Source organism: Ornithorhynchus anatinus, chromosome 8, assembly GCF_004115215.2.
Source record: "Ornithorhynchus anatinus isolate Pmale09 chromosome 8, mOrnAna1.pri.v4, whole genome shotgun sequence".
Taxonomy (NCBI): Eukaryota; Metazoa; Chordata; class Mammalia; order Monotremata; family Ornithorhynchidae; genus Ornithorhynchus; species Ornithorhynchus anatinus.
In genome coordinates, this window is record NC_041735.1 from 57,837,223 (window position 1) to 57,857,143 (window position 19,921).

A 19,921-nucleotide genomic window follows, 5' to 3' on the forward strand; every position below is an offset into this window, starting at 1 on the left:
AAAAAAATGAGTTATGCTACTTCTAATAGTCTCTAAAATTAACTCCAAACATCAGGGGTGATTTGGTTACTATAGGGTTTTTTTTTTTCGGTTTTCAGAATAAATTTAGAAGTATGCACTCAGACATAATACTCTGTAGGCACTCTAAAAGTGCACACTCAGAGAAGCAGCATAGCCTAATGAAAATCAGTGTGGCCTAGTGGAGAGAGCACTGGCCTGGCAGGCAGAAGGACCTGAGTTTTAATCCCATCTCCACCATTTGTCTTCTATATGACCTTGAGCGAGTCACTTAACTTCTCTGTGCCTCAGTTACCTTATCTGCAAAATGGGGATTAAGATGGTGAGCCCCATGTGGAACACAAACTGTGTCCGACCTCATAGCTTGTATGAATCCCAGTGCTTAGTACGGTGCTTGGTACATAGAAAGCACTTAAATGCCATAAAAAAACAAAAGTATAATATGCTTTTCAGCATATTTGCCAATAGATTTAGCCAAGAGTGCACCTAAAACTTACCATGTACTTGAGAATCCCTGCTTCTGGGTGCAGTAGAGGCAGCTCAGGGAATAAATTCTGCACTAGGTTGTTCAGTTTCTCCTGAAATTCCAAAACAATCTATCATTTGGGCCTAACAATATCCAACACAAGAATTACAATGGAAAGGGAACCACAGCTAGAGAAAGATCAGCAAGAAGTAAGCACTCAATAAATACCACTGATTCTGTTTTAGGACAAAATAAAATAATTTCGACTCTTGCTTCTTCCACCATTTGCTTCAAAAGACTTTGAAGCTCGATTTTAATATCTTAAAACACAAGTCTATTAATGTTATTTTTCAGTGCTGAGATTTGGTTGCTATTACAGAAAAGAACGAGCACTAATTCTTAGATTCTCCTTTTATGAGTGGAAAGAAATTTCCATTCCTCTACCAGGCAAAATCTTATACTCATTTATATAACAGCACATTATGAAGTCCCAAAGCTGATTTCAAAAATGAAAGAACTGAAAACAAAATTAATAATTCCTTGCAGCTGGATGGTGCTTTCACTTCCAAATTATTTCATTTCAATCCCCTTACTTTTCCTTCATAAAACTAAGCACAAACGGGAAACTGATTCAGCAGAGAGATAAAATGCCTCGCCAAGGATGCCCTGCTAGTCAGCGGTGGAGCAACAAAGAGAAACCAGGTCTTGTAATGCCTTTCCTATAAACTACAGTTCCCAACCTTTGCTTCATGGCACACTGGTGCCATTTAAGAGTTTTTCCAATGTTTTCTGAGAATTTGGGGAAATCGCCATCTTTCATTTCAGCCCATTTGCATAGCTATGCTTCCCCAGTTCAAGGGTACACCTCGCTGGCTCATTCAGACATTCAAATCAAAGTTAGAAGGGGCCTCGTCACAAACAAGATGCAGTACATAAGCACACTTCCAACATTCCCACAGGCTTCTGGACAGATAGACACTGGGGAGTCAAAGAGAGGAGAGTTTGCACCCTCAGACTGCTCTGCTGCTAATCAAAAAAGTTTGAAAAGAACTTACCTAAACCACGCTACACATGAGGGGTTAATCAACAGTTGAACCTTACAAGCTGTCAGTTATGAAATAAAGAACTTATTTGAAAGTGCTTCCCAAAGGTTGATTCTACTGAAATGGAAATATCTGAATCTACTGAAACCAAAGAAAAGGTGTACACATCAGAAGGAATGTCTGGAAGAACTATATAGGGAGACCTTTACTTGAGGCATTCCAGGATAAAAGTATATAAAAAAGACAGGCCTATGAGAAAAAAATCACCGGGGGATCTGTGCAGTTGAACCGCTCATTCCTGGAGGTACTCGAAGACAGCACTTAGGGCAGAGGGGAGAGAAGTTTAAGTAGCTGTGCGCATAGGATGTGCTTGCTTTGGGAGTTGAGAAAGGTGATATCTTGGGATGAAATTGAGGCTCCCATCATTCTCTCCATTGGCAGGCAAATCCCAGGAGGATGAATAACTTTGACTTGATTTGTTTCAACAGGCTATTAAACTGCATTTAGCAGTCAACAACAAACATATGAATTATTCTAAACTTAGACCTTGTACTCCAGTGACTTAATGGCTGACGTATTTGTCCTTTTGTAATTGATATTTTGAGAAGTGATGACATTAGACATGCAACTCTGTTACCACTATTGTATTCCCCCCCAAGCTCTTAGTTCAGTGCTCTCTACAATGCAAGTGCTCAATATATACAATTGGTTGATGTATCAATTTAGAATCTTGAAATGAATACTTTAAAATGGATTCATTTGTAGATGATAACTGATCTTAGGTTCAAATTTCAAAGAGCTGATCTGGAAGGGCTGTTAGTTAAAGGTTACAGAAATATTGATGCAACAAAGGTGGGAAAGTTAATTCCATCAGTGGAGATCTGGATCTTACAAAAGCAACTTATTTGAGCTTCCATCGTTAGTCCAATTTAAACGAGAGGCTTGCATTCAAATCTTGGGGTAGGATCTCGTATAATAATAATGGTATTTTATTAAGCACATCCTATGTTCCAAGCACTGTACTAAGTGCTGGGATAGAAACAAGATAATCAAGTTGGATAATAATAATAATAATAATGATGATGGTATTTAAGTGATTATTATGTCAAGCACTGATCTAAGTGCTGGGGTAGAGATAAGCTAATCAGGTGGGACACCGTCCCTGTTCCACATAGGGCTCATAATATTAATCCCCATTTTACAGATGAGATAACTGAGGAACAAAGAAGTTAAGTGACTTGCCCAAGGTCGCACAGCAGACAAGTGGCAGCACTGGGATTAGAACCCAGGTCCTTTTGACTCTCAGGCCCATGCTCTATCCACTAGACTATGCTGTCCCTATCCTACACGGGACTTACATTAGAAGAGTCTGGACAATTTGCATAATTGAATACTTACATATTCCTCTTGTTCCCTGTAAATTTTCTGAAATATGTCATCTCGCAGCCCAATGATTTCATCCTTTACTTTTGAAATTTCAGATTCACTGACTTCATCAGACTGCATTTAGAGTAAAGCCAGAGTTACATGACACAGTCATCAAGGTAAAAAAAAAAATCTCAATAATAAATGTGGTATTTTTTAAGCATTTACCAGGTACCAAGCACCGGGGTAGATATAATATAAGCAGATCATACATGGTTCCTATCCCACATGAGGCTTAGTTAAAGGGAGGGATTCTTCCTAATATACGGCTGAGAGTAGCCTCTAAACAAATTCCAGCTTGATCTGTAGTCATTAGTAAATAGGAAAATATTTTTTCTTTAAAGGCTGTAGGCTCTTGGAAAAATTTAGCACCTCAAACTGAATCATATGGTAAGGTAAATTACTTAACTTGCAAACAGACTATATCTAAACTGGATTAATCTCATGACAATAGTTCAAACCACAGGTTTTACCCAAGTGAAAAAAAAAACTACTACTACTTTGCATGTCCAGCGTATTTTTCTTTTTCCAAAGTCATCTCAAAGGCCGTAGGCTAGTGTGCCTAAAGTTGAGCACACTGGCATAAGCCATTAGCTCCACACAGCACTAGACTGCCACTCAGAGGACACAGATGGCACCTGGTATGGCCAACAAGTGAGGCCAAACTTTAGGACTAGTTTGAACAGTGGCTAAACTTCACCTACTTCCTCCAAGTTGCTCTTTTCAACCAATTTCCATCTCAGTTGAGCCTTTAAGCTTTTCAGGGTCTTCTTAATAGATAACAGATGGTCCACATTGGGGCTTTCATTTAGCCACTCCCCAGTCTGCTGTTTAAACTAAATTTGAGGGCAAAAAAATGTTAGTGCACTTGCAATTTCAAATGCTCCATTGCATTCTTATGACAATTGACTCTACTGGGGTTGAATGTTCATATAAAGAGCTACCCAATATGTAAACCAAATACTGACATCATTCACTAATGTTAATTTGTAAAATCTGGTCTGCAAACAAGTATTTTTAGAAACAAACAGGGCACTTTAGCCATTTTACTTTTGTTACAGCATGTAACTAATTTTGTTTTCAACATTTTAGTAACCACTGTGGTCAATGCACTGTAGAACCAATAATCAAATATCTATGATTATGGTATTCACCTTGTGGACTGTCTATGCAGTATTTATTTCTCTTAAAGTTCTCACCAGCTGCCAGCCTGAATTCCCACCTTCTCCCATGCTGGGACACCTGTAGGCAACCTGACTCTACCTTTCATTAGGAAGTGTTGATTGTGAACTTAATAAAAGAGTACAATTAGCCCCTAAAATTACAGGGGACAAACTATCTTTAGGAGGTAATAATTGAATAGTTAGAAGAAGCTTTAATCCTTTGTCTGAAAAGTATATGCTAACTAAATTGAAGAATGGATCATTTTTTTAAAAAGCTACAGAGACTTTTTTTAAAAAGTCTTCCAGCATTAATTTAAAAAGTAGTCTCAATTTTAAAGAATTTAAAACTCTCTGTTTGTTGCAGAGATACACTCAGTTCTGCTGGAAGTGTGATTTGACTACTACCCATTTTGACCAAAATAATGTTAGGAACATCTGAGGACACGAGCCTATCTGGATTCAGGACCTCACTGGTGTCAGAAGAACTCAATGTACCTATCAGGGCTGCAAGAAGGGGATGCTATGAAGTGCAGATATTAATGAATTATTAAAGTACATAACTATTAACAAGGAGAGTTAAACTGACTTGTACCTCAATACTGGACCCGTACTTAGAAAGCACTATCTTTATAAGCTTCTCCTCTGAATGGATCTTCTGTTGAACTTGATTATATGTACTTAAGATTATCTCCTTGTCTGCATCCTCTTGCTCCTAGACAAAATTACACACCTATGAAGGTTTACCTTCAAATTTCAATTCAAATCCAGTGGTTGACAATCACCCCAAATCCAGCCCCACAAGACTTATGTACACATCCTCATACTCTGCTGTGTCTCCTAGATGCAATTTGTTTTAACGTTTGTCCCCCTAGTACACTGTAAGAACCTTGTGGGAAAAGACAGCGTCCACCACCGCTACTGTATTATGCTCTCTCAAGTGCTTAGTACAGTACTCTGCACAATAAGCACTAAATAAATACCACTGATGGATTAACTGATTGATTGAAATGACCACAGAAATTATACATTTCAGAGTCTATGTTCCCCTGATTACTGCCTTAAAGCAAATTCTCTTATCTTATGGATACAGCGGTTAGAGCAAGATGCTAATGGGGGAAAGAAGAGGCCATGTTCTGTATTGCCATGGGAGAAACAGATTTTACTTTCAGACCTCATTCATAATTCCTAGGGCCAACCGTGGGGAAAACTGGAGTTCAGGAAATAGAAAAACTCAGCCAGAAAGAGCCTCAAGACGTCCTGCTCTCAGCCTTCAGCTATGATTATTATTAAGTGGCAACATTACAGGGCTTAGAACAGTGCTTGGCTTCAGTACTTAGTAAGTGCTGAACAAATACCATAATTAATATTAATACCATTAATTATTATTATAATTTTTGTTATTAATATCGTTATTTTTACAGGTTGCAAATATTTACACAAAATAGCCCCCTCCCCTCAATTAATTCTGATAGAGGGTTCTGCCCCCAGGTGGAGAGGTGCTAGCCAGATTTGGGGGTGCAGGGAGGAGGGAAAGAGCTCTCAGGAGGAACACCACAGCTGTCACAGCCCCATCTCATGGTCCCGCGTAATAATACTTGTGGCATTTATAAAGCATTTACTATGTGCCAAGTACCAAGCTAAAAACTGGGGTAGGTAGAAGATTATCTGGTTGGACACAGTCCCTGTTCCACCTGGGGCTCACAACCTAAATAGGAGCAGATATTGAATCTGAGGAAACCAAGGCAAGTGGCTGAATAGGACTCAGACCCTCTTACTCCCAGTTGTAAACTCTTTCCATTATGCCACACCGCTTGACTACAGCAGCTCATTTCATCCACTCAGTCAATTTCTCCCACCATCTCCATGGGCAAGTCAGCCTCCTGTTGTTTCCTTCTCCCACCTTGCCACCTCTGCCGTGAGATCAGCCCCACACCACTCTACTGGTACTGTTTTTTGCTGCCTCTCTTATACTCACCCAAGCCCTACACACAGTAAGCGCTCAAATAAGATGGATTCGTCATGAGTTCAGACTCACAATAAAAATTAATCGTAGTATTTACTGAACACCTACTGTGTGATGTGCTTGGGTGAGTGCAATAGAGGCAGAAATAAACAGAAACATTAGTATAACGTGGGGCTGATCTCAAGGCAGATTGATCTTGAGTTCAAACTTACATATAATAAAAATCAATCCATAGTATTTATTGAGCGCTTACTATATGCAGAGCCCTGAGCTAAGCTATTGGGAGAGTACAACAGAATTGGTAGATATATTCCCTGCCCACGAGGAGTTTACAGTCATGATCCAACTCGCTGGAGCTTGTTAAAGAAGTTTTGTCACATCCATCCTCTAAGAGGGTGAGTAGCGTGGCTCAGTGGAAAGAGCCTGGGCTTCGGAGTCAGAGGTCATGAGTTCGACTCCTGGCTCTGCCACTTGTCAGCTGTGTGACTGTGGGCAAGTCACTTAACCTCTCTGTGCCTCAGTTCCCTCATCTGTAAAATGGGGATTAAAAGTGTGTGAGCCCCACGTGGGACAACCTGATTACCCTGTATTACCCCCAGCGCTTAGAACAGTGCTCAGCACCTAGTAAGCGCTTAACAAATACCAACAACATTATTATTATTATTATTACTGTTCTCTGGAGACCAAGATGCCGGTCATTGCCAATCTAGCATCAGCCCCTTACTCCTCCTGCAAGTCACAGTTCTAACTAAGTGCCACATCAGGTGATCAGAATTTAACATCCCTTCCTAAATCTTCAACAATACTAATGTCAAAGGCAACTCTGAGCAAAGGAGACTTAAGGGCTAAGTGTAAACTCAGAAAGCCTCTCTCAGATCTACAGAAGTAAGAAACATCTGGGTTCTAATCCTGGCTCTGCCAATTGTCTGCTGTGGGACCTTGGGAAAGGCACTTAACTTCTCTGGGCTTCAGTTACCTCATCTGTAAAATAAGGATTAAGATTGTGAGCTATTTGGGCTTGGATGATATCCCGGAGCTTAGTACAGTGCCGGGCAAATAAGTGCTTAACAAATACCATTTAAAAAAAATAAACCACACACTTCAATTCCATTTGGGACTAAACAGACAAAAGTAAGCATAGAATGAATTAGGAAAGTATAGGCGTTCTGATCATCAAAGTAAATTGTTTTTAATTATCCATAGCAACTATTGATAGTTAAACCCACCAAAGTTGTTTGAGACACTCTTTAAATTACTTATCAAAACTAAAAGCACAACCAATCTGGAATCCTGAAACAACATGCATTTGGGCATGAAATGCAATCTCAGCTAAAATGCACTCCACCAGTTCATATGATAAATATAGGTGTCCAGGCACCAACAGTTCTTCCAAAGCACGGATTTACAAACATCTTCAGCCATCTCACAGATAGCACCCAGTACAAAAGTAAGGGTGCCAATTACACAGAAATTCAATTTAGCACCTAGACCTAGTCATAATCAAATATGAGTAAGATGATTTTTTTTAAATCTCAGAGTTGGAGGACGTGTAGGCTTTTTTGCAAAAGCAATCTAGATGTATTTAAGAATAACTCACGACCAGAGAAACTTCCAATTCTTTGCCAACATTCAACTCAATCTTCTCAAGAATTTCATCGACATTTCCAACTATTTCTTCAGAACACAGTGACACTTCTGCAGTAGGATCAAAAACCTTGGATGGAAAAACAAAGAGAATTAGACCTCAAATAGTTCACAGAATATGCTGACCCTGGCTGAGTGATTCCTATCATGTAAGGCATCAAAATAAAATTCCTCCTCAGATATCAGCTTGGGGGGTTCACGTTACAGTTATGCTTCTCCCCAGAGATCACCTTCCTCCAACCTACTCAAAATTAAAAGAATAAAATCAGGATTTTTCTACCCTGTGGCTTTTTGGCAATCACACTGTAGCTCATGGTATCATCCCTGGGGCATCTAGATAACATGTTAAGCCAAGGATGGACTCTGTTGATGAGGCAACCATCACAGGGTTACTCTAAGCATCCTGATGCCTCTGTCAGACAAGATGTGGACTGAAAAGACCTTGGCGTGACTGAGTAATGGCATCACTGATGTTCCAGAAGAATCATGTCTCAGCAGTAGCATCCACTCTGCCCCTCATTAGCAAGCCCCATTGCTCAGCTGGGAGTGAGGACAGCAGTCAGGCGGGAGGCTCTTACACATGTGTGAAGATGACAAATTGCACTCCAAAGGAAATTATATTTGGAGCTGAACTGTGCCTTTCCCAGCCCAGATTATGGTTTAAAGGGAGCTTTTCCAAGTTTGGGACATTTGGGGCACAACATCAATGGTATTTGGCATTTCTCTGTTTCACAGGTGGACTCCTGACCACCTGAAAAATTCCACCTAAATGTTACCAACTTCTTCTGGCCTTCCAGTAGAGACTGGGCAGCTAAGTGAGTCAGTACTTAAATCACTCTCTCCTGCATGCACTAAAAATGACTGCTAGAGTGCTTCCACTTATTACAGGCTTGAGAAGCCTTCAGAATCTAGTTTCTGGTAAAAAAAAAAAAAAAAAGAAGAAAAAAAACCAAACATACCACAGCTAACCCTTCAAAACTGCCTCAATTTATTCTCTGGTAATAAATTACATACTTCAGGCAGAAACTTAGCTCTCTAAGACCACTGGGGGACAAATTAGTGCTTTGTTTCCAATGTTTCAAATACATGTAGCAGTGCTTGAAGAGTTAATGCACTTCCCAAAGTGCCTATCTTCGAGCCTGAGAGTAAACTTAAGTCCGAGAAAAACTTAATTCACTGTTCCTAAAATACTTTTTTTTTTTTACAAGAGTTTATTTTAGAAAATGTGCAAACCACTTCCAATCAAAGGGTGAGGGGGATGTGGGAAAAAAAAGTTTTTCACCCCCCTTGAAGCACAAGAGGGACAGACACTTCTCTCTCTAAAACCTGCTTATCCTTTCATGCCCACACTCAAAAGAAGTGATGCTAGAATAAGATTCATTTGATAGGCTGATGAGTGTTATTTTCAGACCTTTTAAGTAGCAGTCAGTAGGAAACAGTGTTATAACCCTCTTCCTGTTCCCTGGGATTTAATAAAGGGAAGCTTTTTCATTCCTATCCTAAGCAAAGTGTGCTTTACCTTTATGATGTTACTGAACCACACCACGAGGATTTGTAGAGAAGCATCTGTTCCGGTTCGGATACAATTAAATTCCTCTTGTTTACCATGCTTCCAATCATAAAACTGCTTAAATATTTCACTTGAGTCTGGCACTTCCTTTGCTTCCCCATAGGCTGCCTCTAAGGAGCCAGACAATTGCTACAAAGACATAAAACCCACTTTATTTAAAAAGTGTTAAACATCCCTCAATGAAAAGAACTAGGCTAGTATATTAACTATTTGAGCCAATACCTCATTGAAGGGCAGAAACTCAAATCCCAGTTAAAATACAAGAATGAGAACTACATTTTTTATTCCAAGTAACTGGACTGTTGTTTTCATTTTATTCCTGAAATGTGGATCTTCTGGTTTTTCCTTTATTTTCCTATTATGACCCCTGCTAAGTCACTTAGCATAAATAATGACAGTTATAAACATTCCCAGTGAAAATGGTCCCTTTATGCACTCTAGCCCACCTCACTCTTCAGACTTTTCCACATCTAATTTGCTCCTGAAGCCCTCAACCTTGAACTCCTCTATCCTCTATGCTCCCTCCAAGGTTTTCTTTGATTCCTCCATCCTTCTCCCTTCGCTCCATCCTGAAATTTCTTCACATACTCCTTTTTTTTTTTCCTCTCACTCCTCTCTCTGAACAAATCCAAGTGAGGACCCTTTGGTAAGTGAAACTCCAAGAAGGATTTGGGGATCTCCAGAAGAGATCTGGGAACCCTAGGGCACAAACCCTAGGGACAAAGTCAGCTGTAAGTTCACTGTGGGCAAGGAATGTGTTTTATTGTCATATTGCACTTTTCCAAGCGCTTAGTACAGTGGTCTGCACACAGTAAGCACTCAATAAATATGACTGACTGAATGAATAAAAGTTTCCCAAAAGGATCAGGACTATTCTCCAACCAATCCATAAAACAGTGTGGCTTAGTGGAAAGAGCCTGGGCTTGGCAGTTAGAGGTTGTGGGTTCTAATCCTGACTCCGCCACTTGTCAGCTGTGTGACTTTGGGCAAGTCACTTAACTTCTCTGTGTCTCAGTTACCTCATCTGTAAAATGGGAATCAAGACTTTGAGCCCCAAACGGGAAACCTGAAAACCTTGTATCTATCCCAGTGCTTAGAACAGTGCTTGGCACATAGTAAGTGCTTAACAAATGCCATTATTATTATCATTAAAATATATTGACCAGCTGGGTGCAGAGTATTGTTTTAAGGGCTTGGAAGAATACAATAAAATAATAAAATGGCAAGCCTCTCTGACCTGTTCTCTTTCAAATCTTTCAAGTAGCATGGTCTAGTGGATAGAGCACAGGCCTATAAATCCAAAGGACCTAGGTTCAATCCCAGCTCTGCCACTTGTCTGCTGTGTGACCTTGGGCAAGTCACTTGATTCCTCCCCTCTCACCGTCCTGACCTGGGTCAGGGTCATAGGATGGGAGCTGACTATAGAGCTGAAAACAAAATGGAGACCGACTAACTAGCTTCTCTGCTTCTGTTATGCCCTCCTCAAGGTTCAAGCACTCTTCTGTGTCCCTGCATCTCCTGGACCCACTGCAATGGTAGGTCTGGGGTTAGTGTACACATGTGTGTGTAGTACGTTTATAGCAGAGGTGTAAGGCAGAACGCTAGCCACATGGAAGCAAAAGTGGAGGATTGTCTCAACTTTATTTTGAGAGCTCTCTAATTACTCAAGATTTCAATTCTACTTTGCTCTCCACTCAAAATTAGCTCTTGATTATCTTTCTCCAGTCATTCAATTTTACAGGCATTGTAACCGAAAGGTTTTTTCTGTCAATTAAAACGGGAAAGATTTTTTAATCCATTTAAAGGAACAAGATTCTACCATTTATTGGAAATGGGTCTATTTCCAAAAATAACTTACATGCAGCCTACTTGGACCACACAGTGCTAAAACGATCATCTAACTACCTAATGAGATATGAGTACACAAGGTCTGAAAAATTCAGCAATAAAAATACCACCCCCCCTTGCTACTCCTGATCCTGACTATCGCTCTCTTCTTAAGAACGAGGTTTATCCAGGATTACAAACTGGGGAGCATACAGAAAAAATATGGAAAGGTGGGAGTCACACAAAGTGGGGCTATTCTTCCCTTATTTTTCTAAATCTTTCTCACAGAGAGATTAAAGAGGAAGGCAGATAGATCCTCGCCAACCATTAAAGTGTATTCTAGCTCAGCGTCTTTAGTCCATAAAGGATTTGGAGCCCTGTAAAAATGTGCAGCTGTGTACCTTGTTTCTAATGCTGCGTCTAATCTAGCCCAGTTGAAAAAGCATTTATAGACCACCACCTAGTGGAGTTTGAGAATATCTTTCCCAAACTGCTTCACCACTTTCTACTGACTTTCTGGAATGAATTTTATCTACCTTGGAAAGACGAAATCAACATAAAGTATATTTGCTTAAATCACCAGGCCCTGAATTTTCATTCAATTTTTCTCCTCAACCCGGCACCACAAATCTTCTTGGCAAAATAAAATCCAAACCCATGGAAATAAAAAAAACCAAAATTTATTCCACCAACTTCTGCATCATTTTTTCCTAGCTTGACAGATATCATGTCACAAGTGTGCTCCCCTCTTAGTAGTAGGAGTAATATTTATTAAGTGCTTTCTGTGTGCAGAGCTAAGCACAGGTGGGAATTAGACACTGTCCCTGTCACTTGGAGAGGCTCATAATCTAAAAGTACAAGTGGGAAGATGGGTGGGAGACAGGCCCAAAGGCTTGATGAAACATTAAAACACAACACAGATAAGACAAAATAAAAGCAAAATCAGTAGGGCACTGGAGCTAGAGGAGGAGAATTTCAGATTCTCAGGGCACACTTGCAGCCACCAGTCTTCCCAGGGTTTTGTGGAGGCTTCAAAAGGGTGAAAAAACTATAAAACTAAAATGCTATTTCTGTTTCTACCCAAAATCTCCAATGTCCACACCAGATTAAGTTTATATGCGAATTTCAAACAATTTTGTCATTTTGAGCAAAATGCTAACGAGGAGAAAAAAACCCACAAAGAAGTGGCCGATGTGTGGCTACAAGTTAAGGTGTCCTCATGAAAAGAATTGTAGAGAATTGTCAACTACCCGGGTAGTATGACAAGGGCTAGGGATTTATGACAATGCATAGGGTGGGTTGGGGGTGGGAGGGGGTCCCTACCATGGACCCAGGCAAGTCCAGTCACTACTAGAAAGTAAACCTGGACTCGGGTAAGTGAGCACTGACACTCTGGCAATTACTTGGGCATTTTCCAGACATTATTCTCTCTTTCTCTATTCTTCATCGTCTGGTAACTAAGGAATGAGAAAGGTTAGGAATTGTATAGCATTTTAAACTGCTTTTACATGTTCTAAACTGACCTAAACTGATGGTAAAAATCGGCCCCATCATTTAGCCCCTGCAATAGAGGTGCATTCAGGTGCATTTAGTAACAAGGAGCAATACAGGGATGCTTTCCAGTTAGCACCTGCCAGTTTTTCCAGGGCTTCTGACATTTTTATATTCCCAGGGGATAGCTGACACTCTTAATACTGTTCCACTTGGATGGTGGGCCAAGAGACTCAGTTTAGATCAGAAGACAGGGACAAAGCCAATTTTAGGACTGGGTAAAGTAGGTAGTCGCCAATCAAAAGAGGCTGCCCCCCACCATGAACACTAGAAACCCCAAAGGGGAAGGTGCTGAGGGAACCTCTCTGCCTTTCTCCCCACCACTATCCCAGTGCTTACTTTGTGCTAAATGTTGGGGAAGATTGGGCCCAGTCTGTGTACCACACAGGGTTCACAATCTCTTTTATCCCTATTTTACATATGAGAGATTAAGTGACTTGCCCAAGGTCACGAAACATTCATTCATTCAATAGTATTTATTGAGCGCTTACTATGTGCAGAGTCCTGTACTAAGTGCTTGGAATGTATAATTCGGCAACAGATAGAGACAATCCCTGCCCAATGACGGGCTTACAGTCTACTCGGGGGAGACAGACGGACAAAAACAAGACAACATAATCACGATAAATAGAATCAAGGGGATGTACACCTCATTAACAAAATAAATAGGGTAATAAAAATATATACAAACAGCACAGTGCTGAGGGGAGGGGAAGGGAGAGGGGAAGGAGCAGAGGGAAAGGGAGCTTAGCTGAGGGGAGGTGAAGGGGGGAAGGAGGAGGGAGCAGAGCGTGGAGGGGGAGCAGAGAGGGAACAGAGGGAAAAGAGGGAAAAGAGAAAGCTCAGTCTGGGAAGGCTTCTTGGAGGAGGTGAGCTCTCAGTAGGGGCTAGATCGCAGGTCTTTAGACTCCCCCAAACCTTTGCTCTTTCCATAGGCTTTTAAAAAAATTTCCACTGCTCAAATAACCAGTTCATGCTTAGGAATCTGGATGCAGGAAAAGTGAAATATCTTGTTGAAATCTACATCTGAGGGGAGAGAAGGAGCCAATTACAAATTCTGTTCTTGGCACACCAGAAAAGGATCAGAGGAAAAGGGAATCGCCCCAACTGGCCCTGAGTTGAGGAAGAAGAAATCAGCAGAAGGAGCACTCGCTGTATGTTTTTCTTGTTTGTGGTGAGCCATGGTAGAGATGGAGCAGCAGTGGCTTTGACACAGTAACTGTTCCAAGTTACTTTATGAATCCCTGAGCAGAGTACGGGGAAAGAAGGGATGGAGATGGGGAAATGGGAGAAGACACTTGTCCTTCCTTCCCCTCAGACTATGAACTCCATGGAGGGCAAGGACTGTGTCCAACCTGATTACCTTATATCTACTCCAGTGCTCAGTACGCATTAAGTGCTTAACAAATATCACTATTAATACTATCATTATTATTAGCAGGGTGTCCAAGAAAGAGAATCTTCAATTCTAGGAGGGCTTAGAGCAATGGGATTCCTTCCTTAGCAACTCTAGGGGTCCAGAACTTTTCTCTCTGCCCACATATGGAAAAATTCCAGGGCAACAGCATTATTCCAGCTGTACCTGAGTAACAGACTACCTCATAACAAATTGCTGAAAAATCACCTCCAAAGTTATCAAGCGCTGACTAAGAGATAACTCATCCACTTCCAGTACAAACACTTCTACTGCATTGTACAGTTTCTGTCGCACTTCATTTCTTCTTGCAATCAAGTCTTTTCCTTCATCCTGGGGGATAAAGCAAAAAAGAGCCATTGGGATCATTTATTCTTCATATATCAAAATTCATAATGAGAAAATAGTTCTCAACACTCTACTCAGAATGATCAGAGAAGGCAACAAGCACATGAGAAAAGTAGATCGTCTTGGATCAGCCTTAAAGGAAAATAAAAACCAAAACCCTATCAGTGAATCAAATCTTGTTCTTTGATTTTTTCCCCTTAAAAATAAAGTCATAAAACTTGATTAAAAAGAGGAAAATAGAATCATACATTCCAGCTCCTAGGGCTCTTATTTTTTTCTAACATCTAATCTCTTCTTAGAGCCCAAGTTTCCACACTTTCTGTGTAAAACACTTGGAGTAAATAACAACAATAATAATTGTAATATTTGTTTTTTAAAAAGTATTTGTTAAGCACACTTCCATATTTTTACCAAGAAAACTCTATGGATACACTACCAGAACGACTGCAGATGAAAGTGGGGCATTCTGGAAAAGATGTGACTATGGCGTCACTATGAGACGGACATGACTCAACAGCATAAGACAAGACATACTGCGTGCCAGGTACAGTACTTAGCACTGGAATAGATGCAACATAATCAGTTTGGACATAGTCCCACAGGGGACTCACAGTCTGAATCTCCATTTTACAGATGAGATAACTGAGGCAGAGAGTAGTTAATTCACTTGTCCAAATTCACACAGCAGTCGAGTGATAGAGCTAGGATTAGAATCCAGGTCTTCTGACTTCCAGGCCCGTGCTCTTTCCACTAGGTCACACTATGCATTTACTATGGGCCAAGCACTGGGGTAGATACAAGATAAGCAGGTCAGACACAGTCTCTGTCCCACATGGAGCCCACAGTTTAAGCAGGAGGGAGAAGAAGCATTTCTTCGTTGTTTTATTTCAGCACCTAGAACAGTGTTCAGCACATAGCAAGTGCTGAACTTCATCGCCATTTTAAAGATGAAGAATGTAAGTGAGGTGAAGTGATTTGCCCAAGGTAACACATAGGAGGAAAGTGGCCAAGCCAGGATTAGGCCGCCAGCTTGGCGCCCAAAGAATCAATCATATCATTAAGCACATAAAAATGTAGTTTAATTCTTTTTGTTATTAAATTATGAAATAGTACAATTTAAAATTCATATTGTCCTTACATCACCTTTTTCTGTTGGGACTAAGAGAAGATAGGAGGAATTGGGAGAAGAGGGATGGGAGACTGCGTCCAACTCGATTTGCTTTTATCCACCTCCATGGCTGTAAAGTGCCTGGCACAGAGTAAGACTTTACAAATACCACATTTATTATTATTAAGAGGGAAAAGTAAAAGGGAAATAAAGAGAAGAGAGGAGAACGAGAGAGAGAAGAGAGCGGGAAGGGAGGGGAAAAGAAATGGGGGTGGGGGACAAAGTATACAGCTACTCCCTGTTCAAGAAGCCGTAGGAGTTAAAACTAATGGCATCGTCCCTATGGTGCCAAGAGCCATATTTCGCTCCAGAAAGAGCCAGATATGCCTAATGAGTCAGAGGTTGCCCCACCCCTGCCCTAACCTCTGATGTCTACTTCACTACTTGACCTAGCATAACATGATCCATGGTCTTTGGGGTATCCTCCCCTCCTCCCTTGCATTCCGCTTTGCCACAGAAATGAAAAAGGAACATAAGTTACGATAACGCTTCTTTTCAGAAGAACAGAAATGGAGACAGCAAGAACTCAGGAGAGTTTTGACTGGGTTCGGACCGAATGTCAAACCTTCCAGCCTACAAACATTTAAGAACCTCGATTTCTTACCAAACTGTAGACTTGCAAAGCTCATGCAGTAAGTAGGCCACACTCCATTTCCAAATACTCAGTCCCCTGGAGTCACCCAGGGACCAGGTTCAAAGAATGAGACCTAAAGCAGGAGAGGACCCTCCCTATACTGGCCACAATCTGAAGCCCAGCCTGACCATCTTTCCCCTTAAAGTCTTTCCAGGATAGTCTAGCTCAGCCCAGCTGAGTCTGGAACACCAGCTTGAGACCACTGGCCAGGCTGATCCAGAAGAGAAGCTTGCTGAGCCAAAAGTGATCCAAAACTCACTTCTGGGGGAATAAGAGCATCTGCGATGTTTCCTCTTGGGCAGTTTTCCCAGCTCCCACTGGGATGTAACCATGCCAAAACCCTCAGCTCAACAACAACCCTTAGTACAAGTTTTCAACTGATGAAAAATACACCTCTTTCAATATATTCCAGTTTGGTAGTGAAGGGTGACCGTGTAGAGGAGGTCTCTCAAGTCACTGTTCACAGCACCTGTTTAACCCGATAACTTTACATCAGAATCTTGTTTAGCCTCCCTTGTTAGTATATCAATTTATTTACCGGGACCATGTTTAATTCCCACCTCTGTATTCTCTCCCAGAGCTTAGTACAGGGTTTTGCACACAGTAAGTACCAAATAAATACTATCACTCCTACATACGGTCTGTTCCCAGCAAGCATCTTGTAGTTTTGGCAGAACAGGTGCTGGAAAGAACAGACTGACCTTTAAGGGGAAAGCTCAGGAGAGTGCAAAGGATTTCCTCAGGATATCGGCAAGTCCTACTTAGTTTGCTCCCAACCCATCGCTAAGGCCAACTCTATTTTGTTTGCTACACAGACATCTGCCAAGATGACACATTGTGCTTAAAGTCAGAAAAGCACCTGAGGTCTTGGGTGTATACTTAGCAGACAATTCAGTTACTATTTTTATCTTTAGACATTAGGACCAAAAAAAAAACAGATAAAAATTTCTAACTCACCACATTTTGGCAAGAATGAATCTTTTCTTGAGCCAAATTATATTCTACCCAAATCTTCTCCAGATCATTCAAGGAAGATGGCATAGCAAGGCATCCTTCAGTTACTACTTTCACAGCATCCAACAGATCATCTCCAAAATGAAAGCTGACTTCTGCTTGCCTAATTACATTAAAAAAAGGAATGAACACATATGACATTGAGAATTCTCTGGAACTCCTTCCGACAATGAAAATTTTAGGCGAGGATTATAACACCAAATAAAAGGTCCTCCCCTTTTAAAATGTTTTAAAAGACATGTCCTTGTCCGCACCAGAGACCGCCGTTCTTTTGATCCCCTCCAATACTAATAATAATAATGTTGGTATTTGTTGGTATTTGTTAAGCGCTTACTATGTGCCGAGCACCGTTCTAAGTGCTGGGGTGGACAGAGGGTCATCAGGTTGTCCCACGTGGGGCTCCCAGTCTTCATCCCCATTTTACAGATGAGGGAACTGAGGCACAGAGAAGTGAAGTGACTTGCCCACAGTCACACAGCTGACAAGTGGCAGAGCCGGGGTTCGAACCCATGACCTCTGACTACCAAGCCCGGGCACTTTTCCACTGAGCCACGCTGCTTCACTGAGCCACGCTGCTTCACAGCCACCCTACCTGATTTGGTCTCCATAACCAAACTATCTTCTCCTGACACACATATTGACGCACTCAAAACAATACTCTCCACTGAACTCCCTTGCTCCCCTGTCCCTCCACCGGTCTCATCCCACTGACCTGCAAACCTGGATCACCTCCACAGTACACTTCCTCTGCTCCTGTGCCCGAACTGCAGAACACTGCTGGAGGAAATCCAGATGTCCCTTTGACCTTGTCCACCTGAAATTCATCCTTATCTGCTTTAATTCGGCCTTCTCCACTGCCCAACAACCATACTTCTCCTTTTACATTCATTCCCATACTTACTGCCCCTGCCAGCTGTTCCAGACATTTAACTCCTTCCTCAAATCTCCATTTGGTGTCCTTTGATTCCTGGGATACCTCACGCAAATTGATATTTCATCTTGAAATATTTTGAGGTTTGATCCTTTAGATGCCCCCCAAAATTCTATTATCAAGCACCCAAATAAATACAAAGACTACACTAGGAACCTCCTCCAGGAGGCCTTCCCAGACTGAGCCCTCCCTTTCCTTCTCCTCCTCCCCTTCTCCCTATTGCCCCTACTCCCTCCCCCTGCTCTACCCCCTTCCCCTCCCCAAGGCAGTTGTATATATTTGTACATATTTATTTTGCTCTATTTATTTTATTAATGATGTGCATTTATCTATGGTTCTATTTATTTTGATGGTAGTGATGCCTGTCTACTTGTTTTATTTTGTTGTCTGTCTCCCCCATCTAGACTATGAGCCCGTTGTTGGGTAGGGATTGTCTCTATCTGTTGACGAATTGTACTTTCCAAGCTCTTAGTACAGTCCTCTGCACACAGTAAGATCTCAATAAATACAACTGAATGAATGGATGAATGAATGATCTAGTCCTCCTGTGCTCATGTAAGGGCTCTGATACCTACCTAACTTCTTTCAGGACTTCAACCTTAGAAGCCAGGGTTTTCATTTTGGTTCCAATGTATGTTTGGAGAGAGTTTTCTAACTGCTCCAGGGATTTCATGGATTTTTCTTTCTCTTGCTGAAAAAAACAATACGGAAACCCACTAGGACTGGATTAGGACATGACTAATAATAATAATAATAATAATAATGGTGTTTATTAAGTATGTTCTGTGGGCCAAAGCATTGTGATCAGCACAGGGGTATATCGGATGAGGCTCACAAATCAAGGAAGTTAGGAGAAAAGAAATTCAACCTCATTTACAGATGACGAAACAGACACTGAGAAGGCCGGTGATGGATCTAAGACAAGCTCTAACCCAAGCCTCCTGACTCCCTGGTTCCACATTCTTTCCATTAGCCTGTGTTGCCTAACAGTAACCCTAAGACTTTTCTGCCCTCATTAAAATAGGACAGGTTGAGTTCCATGCTTGAATTCCATGCAGATAGGCTATGAAATTAAAAGAATGAATTAAAAAAGAGTTAAGGGTTAGGCTCTCAATTTGCTTTAACTCATTAACATAAATAATAGTATTCACCTTGGGACCTGTTCCATGGAGAACACTCTTTACCCCTTTAGAAACACCTCTTACATCTGTTTTATTAGACAACAGACAAATGGACAATAATCAAATGATTTTAATGTCATGAGGGTTGGTATCATGACCCCATCCTCCATGATTACTCCAGTTCAGTCTTAAATAGCAAATATTTTGTTCACAACAGCACCTAAAAGTGCTAAGGCCCAAACTGACAGCTTTATTTCCATGACTGCAATAATATTTTATTCATTCATTCATTCAATTGTATCTATTGAGCACTTACTATGTGCATATCTACCTATAACCTATCTGGACTAGAGACCAAGCAAAATTGTATCAGTACCAATTATTGAAATACAAGCATGTTTTTTAAGTTGATTAAAATGAATTTTCCCTTTGGCTAAAGCAACTGGCAGCCTCGATGTGATCTGGTACAAAAAATGTGATCAGTGACGGTTCAGTCTCCCTCATCACTAATCATACTTGCCTCACTAATCCCAACTAAGTAACATATGTATAAGCATTCAAATGTTTGTAATCATCTCAGAATGTATATGTTCAGCCCCATTTGGCATTGTGAATCCTTTC

General features: G+C 41.0%; 1 protein-coding gene across 6 annotated transcripts in view; it reads right to left on the reverse strand.

Moving 5' to 3' along the window:
- The window catches only part of STK31 (serine/threonine kinase 31), a 57,939-nt gene that overhangs the window by 18,853 nt on the left and 19,165 nt on the right, over nt 1-19,921 (reverse strand). For all 6 annotated transcript variants that reach the window (XM_029071375.2, XM_029071376.2, XM_039912930.1 and 3 more), the window contains 9 exons: nt 18,755-18,870; nt 17,192-17,351; nt 14,295-14,417; nt 9,242-9,421; nt 7,676-7,792; nt 4,708-4,827; nt 3,657-3,788; nt 2,926-3,027; nt 516-596 (listed from right to left, as the gene is read on the reverse strand). In XM_029071375.2, the coding sequence (XP_028927208.1) occupies nt 516-596; nt 2,926-3,027; nt 3,657-3,788; nt 4,708-4,827; nt 7,676-7,792; nt 9,242-9,421; nt 14,295-14,417; nt 17,192-17,351; nt 18,755-18,870 (1,131 nt within the window). The remainder of the gene's footprint in view (nt 1-515; nt 597-2,925; nt 3,028-3,656; nt 3,789-4,707; nt 4,828-7,675; nt 7,793-9,241; nt 9,422-14,294; nt 14,418-17,191; nt 17,352-18,754; nt 18,871-19,921) is intronic.